The following is a 25585-nucleotide window of genomic DNA, read 5'->3' as shown; positions in this document are numbered from 1 at the left end:
CTTTGGTCGCGTTGGTGGATGATCTCTGGAGGGCCAGGGATAGGGGTTGTTCCTCTGCCCTGGTCCTATTAGACCTCTCAGCGGCTTTCGATACCATCGACCATGGTATCCTGCTGCGCCGGTTGGAGGGATTGGGAGTGAGAGGCACCGTTTATCGGTGGTTCTCCTCCTATCTCTCCGACCGGTCGCAGACGGTGTTGGCGGGGGGGCAGAGGTCGACCCCGCGGCGCCTCACTTGTGGGGTGCCGCAGGGGTCGATTCTCTCGCCCCTTCTGTTCAACATCTACATGAAGCCGCTGGGTGAGATCATCAGTGGCTTCGTGTGAGGTACCAGCTGTCGCTGACGACACCCAGCTGTACTTTTCCACACCGGGCCACCCCAATGAAGCTATCGAAGTGCTGTCCCGGTGTCTGGAAGCCGTACGGGTCTGGATGGGGAGAAACAGGCTCAAGCTCAATCCCTCCAAGACGGAGTGGCTGTGGATGCCGGCATCCCGGTACAGTCAGCTGAGTCCACGGCTGACTGTTGGGAGCGAGTCATTGGCCCCGATGGAGAGGGTGCGCAACTTGGGCGTTCTCCTGGATGAACGGCTGTCTTTTGAAGACCACCTGACGGCCGTCTCCAGGAGAGCTTTCCACCAGGTTCGCCTGGTGCACCAGCTGCGCCCCTTTCTGAACCGGGATGCCTTATGCACAGTCACTCACGCCCTTGTGGCGTCTCGTCTGGATTACTGCAATGCTCTCTACATGGGGCTCCCCTTGAGGGGCATCCGGAGGCTGCAGTTGGTCAGAATGCAGCTGCGCGGGTGATAGAGGAGCCCTCGTGGCTCCCATGTGACACCTATCCTGCGCAGGCTGCACTGGCTACCTGTGGCCTTCGGGTGCGCTTCAAGGTGTTGGTGAACGCTTTAAAGCGCTCCATGGCATAGGGCGGGCTATCTACGGGACCGCCTGCTGCTACCGAATACCTCTCACCGACCCGTGCGCTCTCAGAGAAGGACTCCTCAGGGTGCCGTCGGCGCGACAGTGTCGTCTGGCGACGCCCAGGGGAAGGGCCTTCTCTGTGGGGGCTCCCGCCCTCTGGAACGAACTCCCCCCAGGACTCCGTCAACTTCCGGGCCTCCGAACCTTTCGTCGCGAGCTTAAAACTCACCTATTCATCTGCGCTGGACTGGGTTAGTTTTTAAACTTATGGGTTTTTTAATGGGTTTTATTCCTAATTTTAATCTTGGCCAATTCAATAAGTTTTTTAATTATATTTTAATCGTATGTATATTGTATTATTTTGTATTTTTACCAGGCTGTGAACCGCCCTGAGTCCTTCGGGAGAAGGGCGGTATAAAAATTTAAATAATAATAATAATAAAAATAATAAACAAAAACCGTCTCCCAATAATAAGAAGAGCCATTATAGTAAATAAATAAGGAAAAGGGTTTCTAATCTGCCTGCAGGTTGTTTCTTTGTGCCATTAAGGTCTGGAGAGCTTAGAGTCATGATTGCAGCCACAGAATATGGAGCAGTGTTGCTCTTTGTACTATCTTCCCATCTCCCATCTTCATCAAGATGTGGTTATATGCTTTGAAAATTTCTCCATGACAGAAGAATTTCAAAAAGGAGATATTACTTCTTTACAGTGCCAAGGAGTGGCCTATATCAGGCTTCTGTTATTTGAGGATTAAGACTTCATCATCATCATCATCAGAATTGGAAGGGACCTTGGAGGACTTCTAGCACAATCCCCTCCTCAAGCAGGAGCCCCTATATCAGTGATGGCTAACCTTTTTGCCATCGCGTGCCAAAAGCTGCAGGAGCTCGGGGCGGAGGGGGGGTCGCATGTGTGCCCACACCCATAATTCTATGCACCCCACCGGAAGTGAAAAAAGTGAAAAAAGTAAGATTCTACATTTAGGCAAAAAAAACAAAATGCACCGGTACCATATATGTGGTACCTTGCTCAATAGTAGTACCTGTGAGAGGGATCTTGGAGTCCTAGTGGATAACCATTTAGATATGAGCCAGCAGTGTGCAGCAGCTGCTAAAAAAGCCAACACAGTTCTGGGCTGCATAAACAGAGGGATAAAATCAAGATCACGTGAAGTGTTAGTGCCACTTTATAATGCCTTGGTAAGGCCACACTTGGAATATTGCATCCAGTTTTGGTCTCCACGATGTAAAAAAGATGTTGAGACTCTAGAAAGAGTGCAGAGAAGAGCAACAAAGATGATTAGAGGACTGGAGGCTAAAACATATGAAGAACGGTTGCAGGAACTGGGTATGTCTAGTTTAATAAAAAGAAGGACTAGGGGAGACATGATAGCAGTGTTCCAATATCTCAGGGGTTGCCACAAAGAAGAGGGAGTCGGGCTGTTCTCCAAAGCACCTGAGGGTAGAACAAGAAGCAATGGGTGGAAACTGATCAAAGAAAGAAGCAACTTAGAACTAAGGAGAAATTTCCTGACAGTTAGAACAATTAATAAGTGGAACGACTTGCCTGCAGAAGTTGTGAATGCTCCAACACTGGAAATTTTTAAGAAAATGTTGGATAACCATCTGACTGAGATGGTGTAGGGTTCCGGCCTGGGCAGGGGGTTGGACTAGAAGGCCTCCAAGGTCCCTTCCAACTCTGTTGTTATGTTATGTTATGTTAAGTTGGCAAACAAGCTGTTTCTTTTTTTTTTTATTTGCATTTATATCCCGCCTTCTCCGAAGACTCAGGGCGGCTTACACTATGTTAGCAATAGTCTTCATTCTATTTGTATATTTATATACAAAGTCAACTTATTGCCCCCAACAATCTGGGTCCTCATTTTACCTACCTTATAAAGGATGGAAGGCTGAGTCAACCTTGGGCCTGGTGGGACTAGAACCTGCAGTAATTGCAGGCAGCTGCTGTTAATAACAGACTGCATTAGCAGTCTGAGCCACAGAGGCACCTCCCTTGCTTCTCTCCTTGGTTAGTTTCTAGCCTCTGGAGACCTCCAGGGGTGGGGAAGACTGTTTTCGCCCTCCCCAGACTCCTAGAAATGCTCTGGAGCCTGGGGAGAGCAAAAAACGTGCTCCCCCCCCCCGAAGGCCCTCCAGAGGCCAGAAACAGCTTGTTTCCCAATTTCCTGTAGGCCCAGAAGGCCCAAAACTCAGCTGGCCGGCATGCACATGCATGGCGGAGCTGAGCTCATGTGCCCACCGATATGGCTTCGTGTGCCACCTGTGGCACCCATGCCATAGGTTCGCCATCACGGCCCTATGCCATTTCACACAAATGGACGTCCAGTGTCATCTTAAAAGCCTCCAGTGATGGAGCATTCACAACTTCTGAAGGCAAAGCTGTTCCACTGGTGGATGGTTCTCACTGTCAGGAAATTTCTCCTTAGTTCTAGAATTGCTTCTCTCCTTGGTTAGTTTCCATCCATTGCTTCTTGTCCTGCCCTCAGGTGCTTTGGAAAATTCTGATGTTCCTGCGCTCCCCATACTTTTGCCTCTGTCTTTGCTCAATACAAGTTACAACTTGTTGTGTCCAAAAATAACGAATGCATCTGAAGTTTCTAATGTACACTTTTCTCACTTGAGGAATGCCTAATGTTTTTATAGGACTGTGGAGTCAGTGGTAGCCTCTTCCAGAACCCAGCAAAACTCCATCTGACTATTGGGACTCTGGTACTTCTGAATGAACAAGAAATCCAGAAAGCTCAGGAACTCCTGCAGAAGTGTAGAGAGGACCTTGTTGAGTAAGTAAAACAGAAGCTTGGTAGTAGAGGAAGCAGTTGCTGCCTCCTTCTCCTCCTCCTCCTTCTTCTTCTGCTATATCCATCACCAGATGTTGGCGATCATGTTGGCAATCCTATTTTTGTCAACAGCCGCATGAAAACGTGCTGCTGAGTTTTATCCAAACCAGTCCATTACGTTTTGAAGCCATGATGATCTTCTTCTGCCTGGACCTCGTTTGCCTTCAATCTTTCCCTGGAGGATTAAGTGAAGGATGCCATATGTTTCCGGGTGTCGCGTCACATGTCCGAAATATTCTAACTTTCGCTTTTTAATGGCTTTGATGATCTCCCTTTGCTTATCACCTCCTCATTTGTGATTTTGTTAACCCAGCGTAGCAGGTTTATGTCTGTAAATCCACATTTCAAATGCTTCTCGTTTCTTCAAGGGGTTTTTCTGTCAGTTGCTTACATTTGTCCAAAGAGGAAGCACCTATGGAAAGAATAGAATCGAAAAAAAGTATAAAATTGTAAGAAATTGTAGCAAGCAGCTACAACTATTTAAAGACCAGGGACCAATTGTGTTTTGTTTATGACATCAGTCGACAGTCGAATAATTCCTTTTGATTGATTGATTGATTGATTGATTATGTGCCATCAAGTTGACATTGATTTTAATGATAGTTTTTCTCCATGACAATCTGTCCCTATTCTAGTTCTTCAAGTTTTCGTATGGTAGAATCTTTTCTTTTCTTGCCATTTTATTATTAATCCTTGGCTACTTTTTTTCTTGCAGTGATTTTGTGTATAAGCAAAGACTGATTTTATTCCATTGAAGTTCATGAAAAATGTGATTACCTTCACACTTTGTTCTAGCAGAGTGTTTGGCGAATAATTCTTTTCGCCCAGGATGGTTGTATATCCCCGAGATTCATTTCTTGAAAAAGCTGCAGGCAAAGAGCATTGGAAGCACAAAAACCCGTATAAGAAATCAGTCCTCAAACAATAGATAGGTGACTCAGAAGGGCAGAAGTTGTCATAAAACACTGCACAAAGGCATGTGGTTTGGGATGTAGAATGATAGATAAAAATCCTCTCTCTCCCACCCCCCCTTCAATGCAGTTGTGTTTGTAATATTTTTGCAAGAGCTTTCTGGTGCAGTAGTTTCCTAAACTAGAAATCACTGCACCAGAAAGCTTTTGCAAAAATTTGGGATACATCCTGAGTTTACAAAGTGAGCTCTTTTGTGATTAACCTATATTTAAAATTAGCACCAAAACTTCTGATGATATAAAATGCAGCGGTAAGAATGTGGGTATGACTAAAGGCAAGTCAACTGAAGTGTTTAAACGGAGTGTAGTATAGATAGTCCTTAATTTACGACTACAATTGAGCCCAAAATTTCTGTTGCTGCATGAGTCATTTGTTAAGTGAATTTTTTTTGCCCCACTGTAGGACCTTTCTTAACCCAGTTATTAAGTGAATCACTGCAGTTGTTAAGTTAGTCAAATGGTTGTTGAGCGGATCTGGCTTCCCCATTGACTTTGCTTGTCAGAAGGTCGCAAAAGGGGATCACATGACCCTCCCGGACACTGCAACCGTCATAAATATGAGTCTGTTGCCAAGCATCTGGTTTTTGGTCACATGACCATGGGGATGCTGCAGTGTTGTTGTTGTTTTTTTCATTTTAACTTTGAACAGTTATATAAGTTGAGGACTACCTGCATAGTGATTAAGGGATTGGTCTAGCATTCATGAAATTCATCCTCAGTCATGGAAGTTCACTGGAAATGTCACTTTTTACGACACAACTCAATCTATTTCACCAGATTTTTTGGAGGGAAAAGGGAAGGAGGGAAATCCTTAAGGTCATGAGCCTGAACCTGTCCTCATTGTCCCAGTGATGAACTAGATTCACTTGTTCAGACAGTGTGCCTAGGAGCCATGTCTGGCTGAATTTAAAAAAGACAAGTGTGATGACCCAGGACAAGGTGCAAAGGTCACACAGCCAGCTGAGAGTTCAAACTCCCCTTTAATGCTCTAAATGTCCCCTCAAACGCTCCCACGCTCTTGGCAAGTCCCAGAGCAAAGCGCGTGCACGCCAGGGGTGAAATGCTCCTGGTTTGGACTGGATCATTTGATCTGGTAGCGATGGCGGCGGGTGGTTTGGAGAACCAGTAGCAAAAATCCCTCCCCCCCCCACCCGCCCAGCTGAGCCACGCGATCATCAGAGGTTTTGGTTGTTGTTGTTTTTTTTACTTTTAAAAGTATTTTTTCTTCGGCTGAAAAAATGCTTTTAAAAGTAAAAAAGGGCTCTGATGATCGTGCGGCTCAGCTGGAATCGTCAGAGCCTTTTAAAAGCATTTTTTACAACCTCTTCAGCTGCAGGAGGCTGACTAGGCCACGCCCACCATGGCCACACCCACCCAGCAACCGGGCAGAGAACCCCTTGCTAAAATTTTTGAAGCCCACCCCTGGAGAACAGTTAAAAACATGAAGCCTCTCAGGTCTGTAGCATTCTATCCTGAATGTTGGATACTTCCATGCTGGCTCAGGAATTCTGGGAGTTGACATCCATAGGTCATAAAGGGGCCATAACTTCCCATCCCATTCAGTCCTTTCACTGAAGCCATCAAATTGGCCCTATAACAGCTAAGCATATTTATGCTTATATTTATGAGCTTATTATGCTAGTTTCTACCCTTATTGATAATTCTGAGTTATTAGTCTACTCCTTGATGCATCTGCATTTGATATATTGTATTTGCTATTCTCTCCATCTCAAATTAAACAAGAGGCACTCTAAATAATTATACGCATATAATTAAACAGAAGCCACTCACAGCTTTCTAGATTCAGAGTAATGTCAAAGATACGATCCATAGTGACAGCGTTGGTAGCAATAACAAATTTGGTGGGTCTATTAAGGCCAGCCAAAATATTAAGGTTTATGACCTGCTTTGGTATCACAGGAGCCTTGTTTATTTGTTACTAGCTTAATTGAAATCAGCAGATGATACCTTAATTTAATGTGCATTCATTAGATTTTTATACCACATTTGTGGGTAAAAATCTCAACCCTGGCATGCAAAGAAGGAGATTAAAAAATTGCAAATAAATGGCAGTGAACTAAAATAGTAAGTTTGTGTGTGTGTGAGAGAGAGATATTTAAAAAATAGAATAAAAAGAAGAACATTCTGATAAGGAAGGCTAGCTAGGAGGATGCATCTTTTATCTAAATGTGTCCTTAGGGATCAACATTACCAGAGCATAGATGCAGCCATAGAAAAGGAAGGGGTTTTTTTTTGTGAGTAACCATGAGATGATAATTAGCAAGCTAAACCACAAGCAACTAGACCTGTTTGATGGCCTTAGGAAATGTATAGGCCAGTAGAGGTGAAGAATCATTGAAGAATTTACTGAGCTTGCTCCTATAAATTCCCATGGATTATTCAAGAGCCTATTAGATTTCGTAATCTCCAGAGACAGGCTAATCTTAGTGGAGAAGATAAATACTGAGACCCAAGTTTCACCAGATGAGGCTATCACTTTGACACTGGAATAACTTCAATGCTCACCCATCTACTCCCAGTTATCCATTTGTGCTCTTCGTCTCCTCAAATATTAAATTAAGGATCATATAATCCTTTGAGATGGTCTCAGGGTTATTTTGGTAGCCATGACATGCTGAGATGTGCCTTGCAGCAGGGTCTTAATATGAATTGACGATCACTTTTTATTGACGTTCTTTCTTCAGGACCATTTTAGAAGCCAGATTGCTGGGATGGGCTGTTTACTCAACACCACGTAAAAATCCTCAGTTTGACTCTGGTAGATTTTTTTAGTAAGTAGGATGGCATTTTGGTAGATTGCTACAAATCTTTCCTCCTGCCTGAGAGAATAATACTTCCAACCATATATTCTCTATTCCAGGGGTGACAAACTCAAGGCCTGTGGGCCATATCTGGCCCGTGGGTGCTGGCCCGCAGGGCCGCCCTGGAAACACTGAAGGCCTCTACCAGTGAAAATGGAGTTTGTGAGGGCTACACGCGGCCCTCCCACGCTCTGTTTTTGGCTGCGATGGCCTCTTGCAGCTCTCTGCCATTGAATACAGAGCCCAGGAGGCAGGGGTGAAATGCTCCCGGTTCAGACCGGATCGCCCGATCCAGAGTGATTCGGAGAACCAGGTGGTTTGGAGAACCAGTAGCAAAAATCCCTGCCCGCCTGCCAGCTGAGCCGCGCGATTATCAAAGGTTGTTGGGGTTTTTTTACTTTTAAAAGCATTTTTTCTTTGGTCGAAAAAATGCTTTTAAAAGTAAAAAAAAAAGCCTCTGATGATCACATGGCTCAGCTGGGATCGTCAGAACCCTTTTGCAACCTCTTCTGCTGAAGAGGTTGTAGAAAAAATGCTTTAAAAAATTTTTTTTTAATGGCCACGCCCACCAAGTCACATTACCCCTCCCCCCCGCAAGCCACGCCCACAGAACTGGTAGTAACAAATTTTACATTTCACCCCTGCCGGGAGGACTACATACAGTCCTCCTGGACTCCATTTTCACTGGCAGAGGGCTGCAGGACATTGAGCTGGCCATGCACACCCTGGCCCCACCCTCCCTGGCCACGCCCACTAGCCCTCCCCAGGTCAAACACAACCCTGATGTGGCCCTCAGTGAAATCGAGTTTGACACCCCTACTCTATTCTTATAATATTCAGTTCTCCCAAACCGTTAGCATCTTTTATCGCTAGCATAACATCTTTACCCTTTTCTCGATTCAGGTGTATCACATGCTTTTGACACGCCTATACCAAAAGAATGGAAATAATTAAACACAAATATTACATTGCAAAATCGGCTGTAGTCGCTTTGATTACACCAATTCTCTTAATTATGTGTTTTTGAAAAATCAGAGATCCAGCTCTTCTTTAGTCTGGGGCTGGTGCATGCACGCGCAGCTCCACTCATATTAGTCACAGACCGGCATGCACACACATGCACACATGCCTGTTGCTTGCGCAGACTGGTTCCCCTCTCCCCCGCCAAGCTGGACCGCTGCTCTGGTCCTTGCTCCTTTGACTCCACTATGCCAAGACCGGATACCTCTCCTTTATTTGAACTCCTAGCTATTAACAAGTGTGGAGATGATATAGTTATAATGCAAAGCAACAACAGCCACAAGAACAATTATGTCTGCAGTATTGAAAAATCATTATTGCCATTATTGCTAATGGAAAATAAATTGTAAGGGTCTAGCTGTGTGAATTTTGCTATCTGTAGAACTGCAATGGACAAAAACCTCAGCTTCTAATATTACAAAATGTTGGCCTTTCAGTTTTATATGAAAGATAATATAAGTCCTTGTATTATTTAACATTTCTTAATATTAATGCTGTACAGTGTCTAAAAGCGATGCAGTAACTGTCTGGGAGGTTTATAACCTAACAGCAGAATTCCATATTTCTTCTTATGGCATGTAAATGCTGAACGAACAACTCTAAAGCTACAGATACAGTCCAGGTAAAAGATTGCAATGGCATTTGAGTGGCATGCCAAAGGTCACAATGCCAAAGAAATAAATTAAATTTAATATGATGCTCTTCATGAATATGACTACAGCAGCCCTTGAATACATGTCGAGGGATTATATCGTCGTAATTCTTAGAACTGTTATTACTATTTGTTATCGTTAGTATTACACATAAATTAGGGCTGTTTGAGTATCTGCTGGGCCGGAAGGACAAAAAAGTGACTTCACAAGAAATATCCATCACTACAGGCAATAACTCAACAATAGCAAAGACAAATTTAGGAACCGAGAATGGGAAATATTCATTCTGTATGTTATCTCTGAAATATCCATCGACAGTGCAGTTCATGCAAAATAAACTTTATACGTTATATACAGCTGGGGAACTAACAGCACTCAAATATATTAAACTGAACAGCAGCAGCAGGTTATACACCAGGGGTGAAATCCAGCAGGTTCTGACAGGTTCTGGAGAACCGGTAGCGGAAATTTTGAGCAGTTTGGAGAACCGGCAAATACCACCTCTGGCTGGCCCCTGTGTGGGGTGGGAATGGAGATTTTGCAATATCCTTTCTCCTGAAGTGGGGAGGGAATGGGGATTTTGCAGTATCTTTCCCCTGCCATGCCCACCAAGCCACACCCACAGAACCAGTAGTAAAAAAAACCTCTGGATTTCACCACAGTTACATACAATCGTGTATGTAACTGGTGAAATCACATAAGAAGTGATACTTCTTATGTCTAATACAGTTGAAGTAACGAAATACGTAGTTGCTAGCTAAAGTTCAGAGTGAACCATTTGGTATGTTCTCACACACACACCCTTTATTTTTTGTTTTTAAATAGCACAATTACTGAACGCAAACCGCTAACTGTGGAAATAAGAGGTATAGAGTACATGAACGATGACCCAGCCATGGTTGATGTTCTGTATGCAAAAGTCCGCATGAAAGATGGCTCCAGAAGGTAAACTTTTCCCTTGTTTTCTCTATCGTCATTGATGTAACGATACTCCAAATTCCTCTCAACTTCTGAGTTTGATTATATCTGTCAGGAAACCTTTCAAGAGATGAAACTTCTGTTGTTCTCTATTCTAAAAAGCAGCCAATGCTAACTCTTTACCCTTAGGTTCGTAATGGGTCATACTTATTACTGAAAGGAGCGAGACATTTTCCGCTTGCACAGTTAATCAGAACAATTAATCAGTGGAACAGCTTGCCTCCAGAAGTTGTGGATACTCCAAAACTGGAAGTTTTTAAGAAGCAATTGGACAATCATTTGTCTGAAATGGTATTGGGTTTCCTGCCTGAGCTGGAAATTGGACTAGAAGACCTCCAAGGACATTTCTAAGTCTGTTAATTCTGTTCTCTTCTAATTGCTATTTATTCTGAATGGTTTAAAAATCAGGAACTTAGTACTTTAAAAATCGTAAAAGATTTCCATCCTCATAAGATTTAATTTCTGGGCCTAACTGGGGGGAAAAAAATTACCTCTGCTTGGTCATGTTTGCATATAGTCCAGTTATTCCATAAGCATAAATGTTCTGGTGTGCGCTTCTTCCTCTCTCTTATTTGGCTTGTTCTGCTCAACAAATAATGGAGGAAAGTTTCTATAATGTGCGAAAAGGGATTTCTAATTTCTTTCTCCAAAGGAGACAGAAATCAGAGTGGAAACTAATGATAAAACAGTGACTTCTGACTTTGACACTGGTGGCTAATAAAATTAGATTCCTGATTTGCATATCATGATAAACCAGGAATCGGCAACCTTGAACACTCAAAGAGCCACAAAGGTCCTAACCGGAAACCCACCCATTGAATTCTGGAGCCGACCAGAATTCCGGTTCCCCCACCACAGAGTCTCCTCCTAGTGTAGCATTGTTTTTTCCTCTGCCAACCGGAAGTCCAGTTCCCCCACCATAGAGTCTCCCCCTAGCACAGCGTCCTTTTTCTTCTACCTGTCCTAACCGAAAACCTATCAATTGTGAATCCGACAGGCAACAGGGAGCCGCAGCAGAGGGATGAAAGAGCCATATGCGGCTCCAGAGCCGCAAGTTGCTGACCCCTGTGATAAATAGAGCAAGAAGCTTCTATGATTGGTTTAGCCATTCTCTGTGAAAGAAGGGGCCAAGTAGATGTAACCAACATATCATGGCAATTATACCTAATCAAAATGCTGTTTAACTATGAAGTGTAAGTGCAACCGCTGTCTGTACCAGATACTATTTAATTACTCAGCTACCAACTTCATAATATCCTTTCTTTTGCTAAATTATATTGCATGTTTTTTTAATTTCTTTACAAATGCAAAGTCTTTTAAGTATTATCTGGAAAGTCTTAAGTATTCTTTTCCAAATGTACGCTAAATGTTTTTCTTCTTTTTCCTTTTCCTTTCAAATGTATCTGTTAATTTCGCCCAAGGAAAAAAATCAGAGTAAACAATGTAATCAGATTTTAGTACATCATTTTAAATTAAACTTTTGTTAAGATGAGAATTACCATATTCTACTTTGCTTCAGTTTTCTGCCTTTGGGCTACTTGTGTGATGTTCATAAAAGATAAATTCTAATCAGGGTTGAAATTTACATTTTTTAAAAACTGACGTCCTTCGCATTAGCTCTCTTTCAATAGGGAGTAAGTAAACTCTGGACTCTCCAAGTATATGCATTAGTTTACTAAAGTTTGAGGCATACTCAGTGCATTGTCTCTCATGGTTTATCTCTTAAACCACAGGAGTAAATGCTATGCATTATTGCAAAAATCACTTCTTTTTTTTCTACCTTGTAATTAAAATATGTTCAGCTAATTCACCCATTTAATTTTGTGAGATGTACTTTTGATTTTTTTTTTTTGTTTCTCCTTAAATACCCAATTCCACAAAACAGAAGAGTACCATTTCCCGCCATTGCCAATATTACCGGAAAATTTATCTGATCTTTATTAAAGAAGGGGAGAAAGACGATGAGGAACGTTACGATACAATGATTCCGATCCAGCAGGCCTCTCGTTATAATTTAATTTGCTTTATTTCCTGGATTTTATGCTATAATAAAGTATGGCTTTATTTGAGATATTTTTTATTAATTGCTCACTTTTTATTAGGCAGGCCTAATTTCAACAATGTATCTGCAGAAAACAGGAGATTGAAATTGAACAGCTAGAAATTAGCCATCAACAGCCTCACAGGGTCAACTTAATGCCATTGGGCTATTACATTACCTCATCAAAAATTATCAAACAAATGGTGACTAGAGGGGAAGAACATGTCTGAGCGAGACCAAAGGGGTCAAGAGAGAAATCTATAACTGGAAAAGTGTGAACTATCCTGCAAATTACCTTCCTAATGGATTCCACACAGATAATATATAGGATGTGTGTGTGTGTGTTAGTCTTTTGTTTTATTGGTTTAGAAGAATAGAACAGAATGGAATGGAATGGAATGGAATGGAATGGAATAGAATAGAATAGAATAGAATAGAATAGAATAGAATAGAATTAGAATAGAATAGAATAGAATAGAATAGAATTCTTTATTGGCCAAGTGTGATTGGACACCCAAGGAATTTGTCTTGGTGCATATGCTCTCAGTGTACATAAAAAGACAAGACACAATTGTCAAGAATCATAAGGCACAACACTTAATGATAGTCATAGGGTACAAATAAGCAATCAGAAAACAATATCAATATAAATCGTAAGGATACAGGCAACAAAGTTACAGTCATGCCGCCATAAGTGGAAGGAGATGGGTGATAGGAACGATAAGAAAACTAATAGTACTAGTAATGCAGCCTTAGTGAATAGTTTGACAGTGTTGAGGAAATTATTTGTTTAGCAGAGTGATGGTGTTCGGGAAAAAACTGTCCTTCTGTCTAGTTGTTCTGGTGTGCAGTGCTCTATAGCATCGTTTTGAGGGTAGGAGTTGACATTTATGTCCAGGATGTGAGGGGTCTGTAAATATTTTCACAGCCCTCTTTTTGACTCGTGCAGTATACAGGTCCTCAATGGAAGGCAGGTAGTTAGCCATTGTTTTTTGTGCAGTTCTAATTATTCTCTGAAGTCTGTGTCTGTCTTGTTGGGTTGCAGAACCAAACCAGACAGTTATAGAGGTGCAGAACTGTGAATCTCCACAAACATCTGCTTGATCTCTTCCCCCAAATTAATAATGTTTCAGACTCTGCCTACGTAACATTTCCTGCACATTTCTGTCAAAGTCATCTGTGCTACTCTCAACCTATTCAAGCATTACTCATTAGTGTTGGTTGGGATTTATTTTTGCCAGTACTCAGAAAGTAAGCTTGTTCAACAGAAGCTCTCTTTGTTAATGGTGTTTCATTGTGGACGGCTCCTAATCCAGACATTTCAAAAAATAATGCATAGCTTGTGGCACTCTCAGGTTTTTTTTTATCACTTATGGAGGCAATATTTGTTACACCGTAAGGAGTCTTTGTGTTCCAGGTTGTGTCAAAGGCCAAGTCAGGAGACAGGTGTTATAATGTTGAGAGCAGAAGTCAATAATCATGAGAGAGATTGTGGTAAAGGCAGGATATATTAAGTGTGGAGTTTTTACTCATTCTACCATATATATTCGGAGGAACAAATGTCTTCCTCTGATGGAAACACATCTCAGGAAAATAAAGTGATCAAAGCACATTAGGACCAGGAAGGATAATTTAAAACCTTACTGGCACATCGTTCCCTGCAAGGATTCCCCAATAAATTATACATGGGATAGATTGCCAGTGATCAGGCTTGAACCTTCTGACAACTTTTAATCAGTTTCTTTGTTTCTCACAGCCCAGTTTTGGGAAGACTAGTAGGAAAAACACTGTGGCTATTTCTACTGTTGGATTCAGGAGACCATAGGAAGTTTGAATATATTATTATTATTATTATTATTATTATTATTATTATTATTATTATTATTATTATTATTATTATTATTATTATTACGTAGATAGCTGGAGCAGAGTTTTGAGGAAAAAGCACTGGTATCTTAGTCAATAAACCAACTAAACCTTTTTGAACACAGATCATTTTTTTTGTGAAGAAGCACCTACAAGAACTTGTATAAATAGACAAACAAACACATTCCAGACTTAACAGAGTAACAGAGTTGGAAGGGACCTTGGAGGTCTTCTAGTCCAACTTCCTGCTCAGGCAGGAAACCCTATACCAGTGTTGGTGAATCTTTTCAGCACTGAGTGCTGAAATGGGGGCACGTACACGTGTGTGCCAGAAACAAGAGCAGCCACCCAGTGTGCATGCGCCCATCGGGAAAATTATCTTCCAGTTTTCAGCGCACGCATATGCACTGGCCACCTGGTCTTCTAGTTTCTGGCGGATATGTGCGCGCAAGGACCAGCTGGCCAGTGCGCATGTGTGCGCCGGAAACCAGAAGATCATCTTCCCAGTGTGCGCATACGCACCTGGCGGCTGATCTTCTAGTTTCCAGCTCTTCCGCGTGCATGAAGACCAGCTGGCCACTGTACCGGAACCCAGAAGAGCAACTGGCGACGGTAAGCTTTTAAAACTTCCGGCACCTGAGCCATAGGTTTGCCATCATGCCCCTATACCATTTCAGACAAATGGCTGTCCAATCTCTTCTTAAAAACTACCAGTGTTGGAGCACCCACAACTTCTGGAAGCAATTTGTTCCATTGATTAATTGTTCTAACTGTCAGGAAATTTTTCCTTAGTTCTAGGTTGCTTCTCTCCTTGATTAGTTTCCATCCATTGCTTCTTGTCCTGCCTTCAGGTGCTTTAGAAAATATAGTAAACTGTGGTGAAGACTGGGTTAAAAAGAAATCATTCCAGTTTGGTATAGACATTAGGTAGAAAATTCCACAGAGCATTAAGAAGAGTAGTAATAAATGTTTTACCTTAAATAGGGATTAGTAGAGTTCTGCCTAGGGTACAAACTCTTTATGCTACTTGAATTATTGATAACAATAATTTAGCAAGCATCAACAGAGCAAGCAAATTTTTCCTTATCCATTCATTTCAATCTTGCTTTGCGTTAATAGAATCCTTTTCAATCAGGTAATCTGACATAACGTCTTTAAACTTCTTTTTTTTTAGTAAACCACTATCCAAGGCAATAACAAAAACTTTTAAGAGCAGCAGCTACTGGGTTTTAGAAGATAAAAAGGGTTGTTTCTAAACAGACTAGGAATTAGGGTTAATTTACTCTATCCTACTTGACAATAGTGGGATCTTCATATTGTAATGTAACTATGCCACCTTTTTCTCCCTAAAAAGATATTTTCCAATTAAAAAAAATAGAAAAAGAATGGGAAGATGTGGGAAATATTGCCATGGAAAGTGCCATGAAATGGATTTCCATAAAGGTTTTTGAAGCAAGCGGTTACCGTCCCACCGAAGTGGTACCTATTTGTCTACTTGCATTTGCATGCTTTCAAACTGTTAGATTGGCAGGACCTGGGGCGAGGATGGGAGCTCACCCCAACATGTAGTGTTCAGGTCTCGAACCTGGACTGCCAGCTTTCCAGTCGACAAGCCCAGTGTCTTAACTGCTGAGCTACTGCACCACTCCGTGATGTCATGCTGGCCACATGACCGCAAAAATGTCTTTGGTCAGCACTGGCGCAATGGCCTTGAATCAGAGATGAGCACTGTCCCCTGGAGTTGACAATGAGTAGTGAAGTAAAACCTGCAGGGACTCCTTTTAAAGTAAGACTACATCATAAAGTTGCAATGTATGGGCTGTGAAAGTTGGACCATAAGAAAGGCTGAGCACCAAACAATTAAGGCCTTTGAACTATGGTGCTGGAGAAGACTCCTGCAAGTCCCTTGGACTGCAAGGAGATCAAACTGGTCAGTCCTAGAGGAGATCAACCTGACTGCTCTTTAGAAGGCCAGATCCTGAAGATGAAACTCAAATACTTTGGCCGCCTAATAATGAGAAGGAAGGACTCACTGGAGAAGAGCCTCATGCTGGGAATGACTGAGGGCAAAAGAAGAAGGGGACGACAGAGAACGAGGTGGCTGGATGGAGTCACTGAAGCAGTCGGCGTGAGCTTAAATGGACTCCGGGGAATGGTAGAGGACAGGAAAGCCTGGAGGAACGTTGTCCATGGGATCACGATGGGTCGGACATGACTTTGCAACTAACAACAACAACAACATCATCATCATAAAGCCAAATCAAGTGAGGAGTTAAAGCAATCTAAATAAATTTATTTGTTCTGCATCATTTTGGTAACACCAGCATGATAAGATCAAAGTAGGAGAAGCTACCAAGTTCTTGAGGATAAATAAAGCATCAGCAGCAGCACCCAACGCCATATGTCATCAACCTTGTCTTGTTAGGGATGAGTAATCTGAAGCATCCCTGTAGATTTTTAAAAAAAGAATGCGTTATTCAGAGGCCTTTTTCTTATGTCAGACAGGCATTTTTATCAAGTTCTTGCTTTCCACATAGTAAAAATTGTATGTCAAACTATTTTTATTGGCCTATCAAAGCGGTTTCCCCCCCCCCACCTTTCCTCTTTCTTCACAGAATGCAATTTTGTTCCGTTTCAGTGAAGGATGTGCTATCTAGGTTGTTCGTATTCTAAGCCCTGGCGATTGAAATGTGTTTCTGGTACTTTGGATTTATTCTAGTTTCCCCCCCAGTGTTAATCTTCCCCCTCAAAGAAGTAACAGGACACCAACGACGTACAGGCAGTCCTCGACGTACGACCACGATTGAGCCCAAAACTTCTAAGTTGCTAAGCGAGACATTTGTTAAGGGAGTTTTGCCCCATTTTTGCGTCCTTTTTTTGCCACAGTTGTTAAGTGGATCTGGCTTCCCCATTGACTTTGCTTGTCGGAAGGTCGCAAAAGGGGATCACGCAATCCCAGGACACTGCATCCGTCATAAATATGAGTCAGTTGCCAAGCATCTGACTTTTGATCATGCGACCGAGGGGATGCTGCAATGGTTGAACATGTAAAAAACTGTCATAAGTCACTTTTTTCCAGTGCTGTTGTAACTTTGAACGGTCACTAAACGAACTGTCACAAGTCAAGGATGACTTGTAGACTGAACCTGTGTTTTGAGAATAACTGTTTGGTAATAATTGTTTTAATTCTTCTCCAGAGTATGGACCTTCAGGTATCTGTTCCATAGATACAGATAGTCCTCGACTTAACAGCAGTTTATTTAGTGACCATTGAGTTAAAACGGCAGTGAAAAATGTGACTTGCGACCGTTTTTCACCATTTGTGACCTTTGCAGCATATTTATGACCGTCGCTGTATCCCAAGGTCACGCACCTTCGTCAACGGGGAAGCCAGATTCCCTTAACAACCAGGTTACTCCCTTATCAATGGCAGCAGTTCACTTAACAACTGTGGCAAGAAAGGTCATAAAATGGGCCAAAATGCACTTCACAGTGGCTCAATTGTGGTTGTAACGAGTATTGAAAAAGGCCTCACCTTACCTTTTTCTTCTCTGCTTCCTTTTCTCTTTCCTAGGCTTCAGCTCCTAGCAGATAGACTGGTGGATCAGTTTGTGACCTCTGGGCTGATGAGAAAAGAATGGGATCGAGTAAAGCTCCATGCCACTGTTATGAACACGGTCTTTCGGAATGATCCTAGCGGTGAGCCTCCATTAAGATCTTTTGAGAAACGTGAACCACGGCTTTGATACGGAGGTGAAATGCTCCCAGTTCGGATCGGATTGCCTGATCCGGTAGCAATGGCGGTGGGTGATTCAGAGAACCGGTAGCAAAAATCCCTGCCCCCCTCATACCCACCTGAGTTGCACAATCATCGGAGGTTTATTTTTTTACTTTTAAAAGCATTTTTTCTTTGGCCGAAAAAATGCTTTTAAAAGTTAAAAAAAAAAAAAGCCTCTGATGATCGTGCGGCTCAGCAGGGATCGTCAGAGCCTTTTAAAACCTCTTCAGCCGAAGAGGTTGTAGAAAAAAATCTTTTAAAAGGCTCCTCTGACAATCCCAGCTGAGGTGCCTGATCGTCAGAGGCTTTTTTTTCTTTTAAAGGCAAAAAAAATATTATTTTAAAAGAAAAGAAAAGCCTCTGACAATCAGGCAACTCAGCTGGGATCGTCAGAGGAGCCTTTTAAAAGCATTTTTTCTTCGGCCGAAGAGGTTGTAGAAAAAATGCTTTTAAAAGTTAAAAAAAAGTTGACCACGCACACCCAGTCACATTACCCCACCACCGCCAAGCCACGCCCACAGAACCAGTAGTAACAAATTTTACATTTCACCCCTGCTTTGATACCTGAGTTTGCTATGACAGTCCTTAGCTTTGCTATTGCTTGCTCATTAGAGAGAGAGGGAGGGGTAGAGAGAGACAGGGACAGAGACAGGGACCTTGAGGCTGGAGACAAGGAGTTCATTGCCTGCTTAAGAAGGCATCGGTTCACCCGAACCGGTAGCAGAAATCGCGAGTGGGCCTGCCTATCCGCCCTGGCTCTGTGCCATTCTATTTAGGCACGTTTTTGAAACTGGGCACATACGTGGAAGGCAGGTGCGCATGCAAACCAGGCGCGCATGCACAAAGCGAGTGTGCGCCTGCGCGGCGAACCGGTAGTAGCATAATGTGAATCCCACCGCTGGATCCCTTCATTCAGGTTGCACTCATAGGAAAGGAAGAACCTTTCATTAAAAAAATTCAATGCATCTTTTATATCCAGCAGATGTTTGGTTCCTACCTGATACTCTCTTATGTCTAAGAGAAGCGATGATTCTGTATTGCTTTTTAATCAAGGTTGTCTCCTCTCTTTTAAAAAGTAGATTTGATAGCATGTTGTTTGGATTGAGGATTACCATTGAGTACACCGAGTCTGCTTTTCCATTTAAATGTACTTGGTATTATCGAGCTGCAGTTTCTTTTTAATTTTTAAAGCAGTTTTTAAAAGCTTCTTTAGTAAGCAGAATATGAAGAACTGCTTGTTTGTATGCTAAAAATAGCAACCATTAATTCCAAAGGAGGGCTTAAGGCAAACTGATGCACATAAAAGGACATCTCCTGAAGTTGTACGAAAGAACCATCAAGCCATGGTCAACAAATGATCTATTTACCATACCTACTTGTAAATATAACTACCTTGAATTTAAGGTGTCTGTGTGTGTTTGTGAATATATAATACGGTACATAATTACACAGCCCTATAAATGCCAAAGGGACGCGATGGCTCAGGGGCTAGGATGTTGAGCTTGTCGATCGAAAGGTCGGCAGCTCAGCGATTCAAATCCCTAGTGCTGCCGTGTAACGGGGTGAGCTCCCATTACTTGTCCCAGCTTCTGCCAACCTAGCAGTTTCAAAAGCACGTAAAAAATGCAAGTAGAAAAAATAGGGACCACCTTGGTGGGAAGGTAACAATGTTCCGTGTGCCTTTGGCGTTGAGTCATGCCGGCCACATGACCACGGAGGCTTCTTCGGACAGTGCTGGCTCTTCGGCTTTGAAACAGAGATGAACACCGCCCCCTAGAGTCGGCAACGACTAGCACGTATGTGCGAGGGGAACCTTTACCTTTACCTTATAAATGACTATGGATAATATTGTGGAGTACACTGGCAGTTATAGAAGCTGTCTGTTGGAACGGGCCTTGCAAATAAAATGTCACCACAGTTTTTCTTATCCTGCCTATCCTGCCTGTACAATTTGCATACATGACTGGCTTTCGCACAATTATCTTAAGGATTGTTGATCAAATTTTATTTTTCATGCTCGTGTTGGGATTTTCAAAGAGTGAAAGAGCACAGCAGGGGTGTCAAACTCAAGGCCCGAGGGCCATATGTGGGCCACTGGGTGCTTAAATCAGACCCACAGGGCCGGCCTGGAAATATCAGAGGACCGACCCGCGGTGCCTCTGCCAGCCTCCTGCAGCACTCTGCCGGCCAAAATTTCTATGCCCCTCCCAACTCATCACTGGTTTTGGGTAATGTAGAAAATTAGCCACAGCACTGTACAATATATTAAGAAACTGAAGTTTAAAAATGACAATAACAGAGGGAACAAATACATCCTATACTAGATCAGAGGTGTCAAAGTCAATTTTATTGAGGGCCGCATCAAGGTTGTGTTTGGGCTACTTGAGCCACGGTGGGTGTGACCAGCTCGACGTCACTCGTGTTGGTGCCTGTGGTGGCCCGGTCCTTCGCTGTTTCCATGGTGGCCCCGTGGACCAGATCTAAGCACCCAGCAGGCCAGATCTGGCCTGTGGGCCTTGTTGTGACCTAGGCCCAAGTAGTTATTACCAGACACAATCAGTCCTAAACAAACATATTTTATTATCACAGCTGAGAATTACTTCATTCTCAGCTTAGTCCAAATTAATCTCAAAACAAAGTCCTTCAAAAAAAGTCCTTCGGGTTTATCACAAACCTTTATCTTTTTTGGCACCCTGCCAAAGGCCTTTCTTGGCAAAGCCCCACAAAGTTCAGAAACAAGAGACGCCAACTCAAAACAGATTTAGCAACGTTGCTTTCCTACAAAGAGCCCAAGAGCCTTTACTGCTCTTTTAAGCCTTATGGGAGGGGCCAATCATTTCCTGGCCTTACTCCCGAGTTGTCCATTTTGCTTTAGCTGCTCTTGTCTTCCGGCAGCTCTTCGCATGTGTGTACTAGGAACAGGATCCTCCTGTTCCTATGCCTCTCTGCTGTCTGCCTCCAGAAGCTCCAGAGTCTGCGCATCACTCCCAGATGGTCCTGGCCCCATCTCTGCCTCTGATGCAGAGCCCTCATCCGGGCCTTCGCCAGAGTCCAGAACTGGCCCATGGTCCTCCCCAACCTCCTCACTTTCCGACTCTGTTGCTAGCTCCGCGGGCTGCTGGCGGACCACAACAGGCCTTGAATTTGACACCCCTGCCATAGTGGATGCATGTCCTGGCCTATCTCAAGGCCTAGGAAGAAAGCCAGGTTTCCATTTGAAGGAAAGCAGGATGGGTCCTTCAGGGACAGTGCTGTGGTAAGGCACCATGGCAGAGAAGGCACACCTTCTGGGTGCTCTAAGATGGCACTTTTGATAGATGGACCCTGAACATGCTTAATGGCAGGCTGTTGCATGGGCCCAGAGGCTGAAGATGATTGATAAGACTTTACAGCAAACAATGTCCAGAATCAACAGCATAGAAAGTCTAGAATCAACAGCACTTTATTGAGCATCAGACAAAGTTTATATAGTTTCTCAGTTTCTCATTTCTCAGCTAACATACGTGTTACTTCATTATTGGTTAATTAGTCTCCAAGGCACAATAATTGGTTAGTAATTACATCATTGGCTTTTCCTGAGAATACGTGTTTATGCTAGAAAGCAAATACAACAGTGTTTCAGGGCTACAACTTGGTTTCATCCTGTATTCTTGTATATGCTGGGAACGCTGCTTAAATGAGGTTTGCCATCCAAGATAAGAGCGCTACCCGCATTCCAAAATGCATACATGATGAACAACAAAATGTAAGCCTTTCACAAACCCTTCAGCAGGCGGAAGCCATGAAAGAAAGATTGTCCTTTAAGTAGAGTTAAATCTTTTGGAGATTAGGAATTCTGGGCCAATACCATCAGTATGCAGGTAGTTCTTGACTTATGACTACCACAGTTGGGATCAAATTTTCTGTTGCTAAGCAAGATGCTTGGCAACTGAATCGCGCTGGATACTACAACCTTTGTGCCATGGTTGCTAAGCGAATCACTGTAGTTAAGCAATTCATGTGGTCCGTAAGCAAATCCAGCTTCTCCATTGACTTGACTTGTCGGGAGCCAGTTGGGAAGATCACAAATGGCGATCACATGACTATTGCAACCATTGCAACTATATGATGGTTGCCAAGTGCCTGAATTTTTATCACATGACCATGGGGATGCAACAACAGTTGTAAGTGTGAGGGCCAATTGTAGGTAACTTTTGAAATGATTGCAGTGCCGCTGAAACTGAATGAATGATTGCAAGTCAAGGATTGCTAGTGGTAGAAATAGTCAGGGGTGGAATTCTATTGGTTCGGCCAAACCGGTAGCTCCGACAATCAGCTGGGAGCGAACCGGATTGCTCCAACGATCAGCTGGGCCCGACCTCTCACCCCTGCGCTTTACTTACCTTTATCTTCACAGCTTATTAGCGCAATAGAGCAGATTGCCACACCTCAGCTGTTTTAATTCCCCAGCACTAATGCGGAAGGTGATTTTTCGTTCAACTGCGTGCGCGCGCGATCACCAAACTGCCTGTTCAACCGGAAGGAACCCACCACTGGAAATAGTAGACTTGCCGAAGAAGCAAAAATGTGAGCAGAAGAACTAAATCCCCGACTAGTAAACTGTGTGTAATGTTCTTGTTTATGAACATTTGATGCACAGTGGAACATGCTTCTCCTATCAAGGCAATGAGAAACATGCTTTTCGAAAAAGGAAGTATGAAGTTTCTCAGAATGTTTCACAAAACTTGTTATTCTAAAGATCAAATTGGTAGCGGTACACTGGCAAGGAATATCCACAGTCGGGCCAAGCAAAAATAACGCTTGGTTTAAGGAGCCATTGATCTTCTTTTGTTTGTTCCCAGCTTTGAGGAATTAGAGGCACCTTGAGAACAAGGATACATTGCCTAAGTACCCAATTTTTCTCACTGGTTTTAAATTTGTAGCCCGCAGAATGGTCAACTCTCGAAGGTTGGACAGGGAAGCAAGATGAGGGAATGCTTTACTACCAAAGCTTGCTTTGACAGAGCACTGAATCTTAAAACTCTGGATTCCCATGGATGATTCTATTACACTAAGCTGTCAGCCTTAAATAATCCTCGAGACAATATTGATGACTCTAAACATTCTGACAATGTACTTTTGGAAATAATTTCTGTCTTGTTTAAAAAGCTGTTACGGTGAATGGATAAAAACAATTCAGAATAATCTCCCTGCGTGTGTGTGTGTGTGTGTGTGTGTGTGTGTGTGTGTGTGTGTGTATTGGGGGACGGGAATTGACTGAGTTGAAATCCCATTTATTTTGCAGGGGAAGAACTGAATAACCGAGCCACGGGCAAACAGTTCAAGGAAAGGGAATCATTTGATGGCCGAACAATTTTGAAGGTCAGTATAAAGTTGCATCCTGGTTTATTTTATCTTAGTAGACTTTTAAACATCGAGTTTCAACTCAACTATATATTCCATATGGTATTCCAGTGCAAGAAACACAAGAGGGTTTGAATCTAAAATATTGCTGGAATTTCTAACAAACACACAAAAAAAATCTAAAAGGACTCTGGTATGGCTCCCTAATATTATTTTCAGACTGTTGTTCCTATATCCATTTATGTATAGGCAAAATTCAAATGAACGATAACAAAAAAAGTGGATTTTGTCAGCAGAACTTTTAATCCGATGGGGATCAAGGGGAGGTTATGGACTGTTTTTCCCAAAATACAAAGACAAGTGAAAGAGAAAGACTGAACTCTTTAACTTTGACCATTTATTTATTTATTTATTTATTATCCCATTATTGTTTTTTATAAATAAATTTTATAAAAAATGTATACATTTTCTTTTCTTTTAAAAGCTTTTTTTTTTGCCTTTAAAAGAAAAAAAAAGCTTCTGACGATCAGGCAACTCAGCTGGGATCGCCAGAGCCTTTTAAAAGCATTTTTTCTACAACCTCTTCGGACGAAGAAATTGTAGAAAAAATGCTTTTAAAAGTTAAAAAAAAAAGTTGGCCACGCCCACCCATTCACATTAACCCCCCCAAGCCACGCCCACAGAACCGGTAGTAACAAATTTTACATTTCACCCCCTGCCTAATACTTAGTCAGTAAGTATTTACTGGTTGTAAAGCTATATAAATAGGGTTGCAGTGCATGCGTTAATCAGACAATCCACTGAATATAAAATTAATTGATCTGTATCTTCATAAACATAATCCAAACCATTTGTCTCATCAAAGTAAATGTACTGGTCATGACATAAGAGCACCTGTTTATTTATGAACAGTTAAGTGGTTCAAAACTCAAAAGGAATAATAAGGAATAAATAGGCAATATTCTAAGTAGAGGGAAATAATAATAAGAGTTCCTCAAGGATCTGTTTTGGAAGAAGGGCTTTTTCACTTGTCCACAAATAATGTTGATTTAGGAACAAACAGCAAGCTGACCAAATTTGCAGATGGGATTAAACCAATGAGAATGGTAGAAAACAAAAGTGACTATTTTGTTGCTTGTATCCTTACGGTTTATATTGATTGATTGTTTCCTGATTGCTTATTTGTAACCTATGACTAAGTGTTGTACCTTAAGATCCTTGATGAACGTATCTTTTCTTTTATGTATACTGAGGGCGTATGCACCAAAGACAAATTCCTTCTGTGTCCAATCACACTTGGCCAATAAAAAATTCTATTCTGTTCTATTCTATTCTATTCTATTCTATTCTATTCTATTCTATTCTATTCTATTCTATTCTATTCTATTCTATTCTATGAAGAGCTTTGGAATGATCTCTTTAAACCAGGTGATGGGTTCATCAAACGCCAAAACCAGATCAACTAGGTGCATTTTGACAACAATTCCAACTCCCTATACTCATTGTGGTGGTATGAACTGTCTGTGTCTATAATTGGGGAAAAAAAGAGATTGGGTTTATAGCAAATAGTTCATTTGTGTACTGTGAAAAAAGGAAGGATCCATGCTAAGTATCGTTAAGAAAGGGGACTATAAATAAAAGCATCAATGTTATTCTATCAATCTGTGGTATTCCTATGTCAGGAGAACTGTGTACAGTTTTAGCCACTATACTTGAAAAAAAGAGTATAATAGAGCTAGAATGGATGAAGTCAAGGGCAGTTCAAATGATCAGGTGGCTCAAAGAACATATTTACTAAAAAACAAAAAAAACCTAGAATGTTGGGGATTCTGTAACTTGGAGGGGTGGAATTGTGTGGAAATGATTTAGGTGTTTAAAGTTATACATGCCCTATAGAAGGGGGCCCCAGAAGAAGGACTAGAGATCATCCATTGAAACCGATTGGAAGATAATTTAAAACAAACTTTGCACAATGCCTAACTAACCTACTATGGAATTTATCATCATGATGGTTATAAAGGTTCCCCTCGCACATATGTGCTAGTCGTTCCCAAATCTATGGGGCGGTGCTCATCTCCGTTTCAAAGCCAAAGAACCAGCGCTGTCCGAAGATGTCTCCGTAGTCATGTGGCCGGCATGACTAAACGCCAAAGGCACATGGAACGCTGTTACCTTCCCACCAAAGCTGGTCCCTATTTTTTCTACTTGCATTTTTTACATGCTTTCGAACTGCTAGGTTGGCAGAAGCTGGGACAAGTAACGGGAACTCACCCTGTCACGCGACACTAGGGATTCGAACCGCTGAACTGCTGACCTTTCGATCGACAAGC

General features: G+C 42.2%; 1 protein-coding gene across 3 annotated transcripts in view; it reads left to right on the top strand.

Moving 5' to 3' along the window:
- Nucleotides 1–25585, top strand: part of ASCC1 (activating signal cointegrator 1 complex subunit 1) — a 140414-nt gene that overhangs the window by 50157 nt on the left and 64672 nt on the right. For all 3 annotated transcript variants that reach the window (XM_058188271.1, XM_058188270.1, XM_058188273.1), the window contains exons 6-9: nucleotides 3590–3726; nucleotides 10075–10194; nucleotides 17709–17833; nucleotides 23197–23273. In XM_058188271.1, the coding sequence (XP_058044254.1) occupies nucleotides 3590–3726; nucleotides 10075–10194; nucleotides 17709–17833; nucleotides 23197–23273 (459 nt within the window). The remainder of the gene's footprint in view (nucleotides 1–3589; nucleotides 3727–10074; nucleotides 10195–17708; nucleotides 17834–23196; nucleotides 23274–25585) is intronic.

Source organism: Ahaetulla prasina, chromosome 6 (assembly GCF_028640845.1).
Source record: "Ahaetulla prasina isolate Xishuangbanna chromosome 6, ASM2864084v1, whole genome shotgun sequence".
NCBI lineage: Eukaryota > Metazoa > Chordata > Lepidosauria > Squamata > Colubridae > Ahaetulla > Ahaetulla prasina.
Note: the sequence above shows the minus strand (reverse complement) of the source record. Positions and strands in the feature narration are given on the sequence as shown.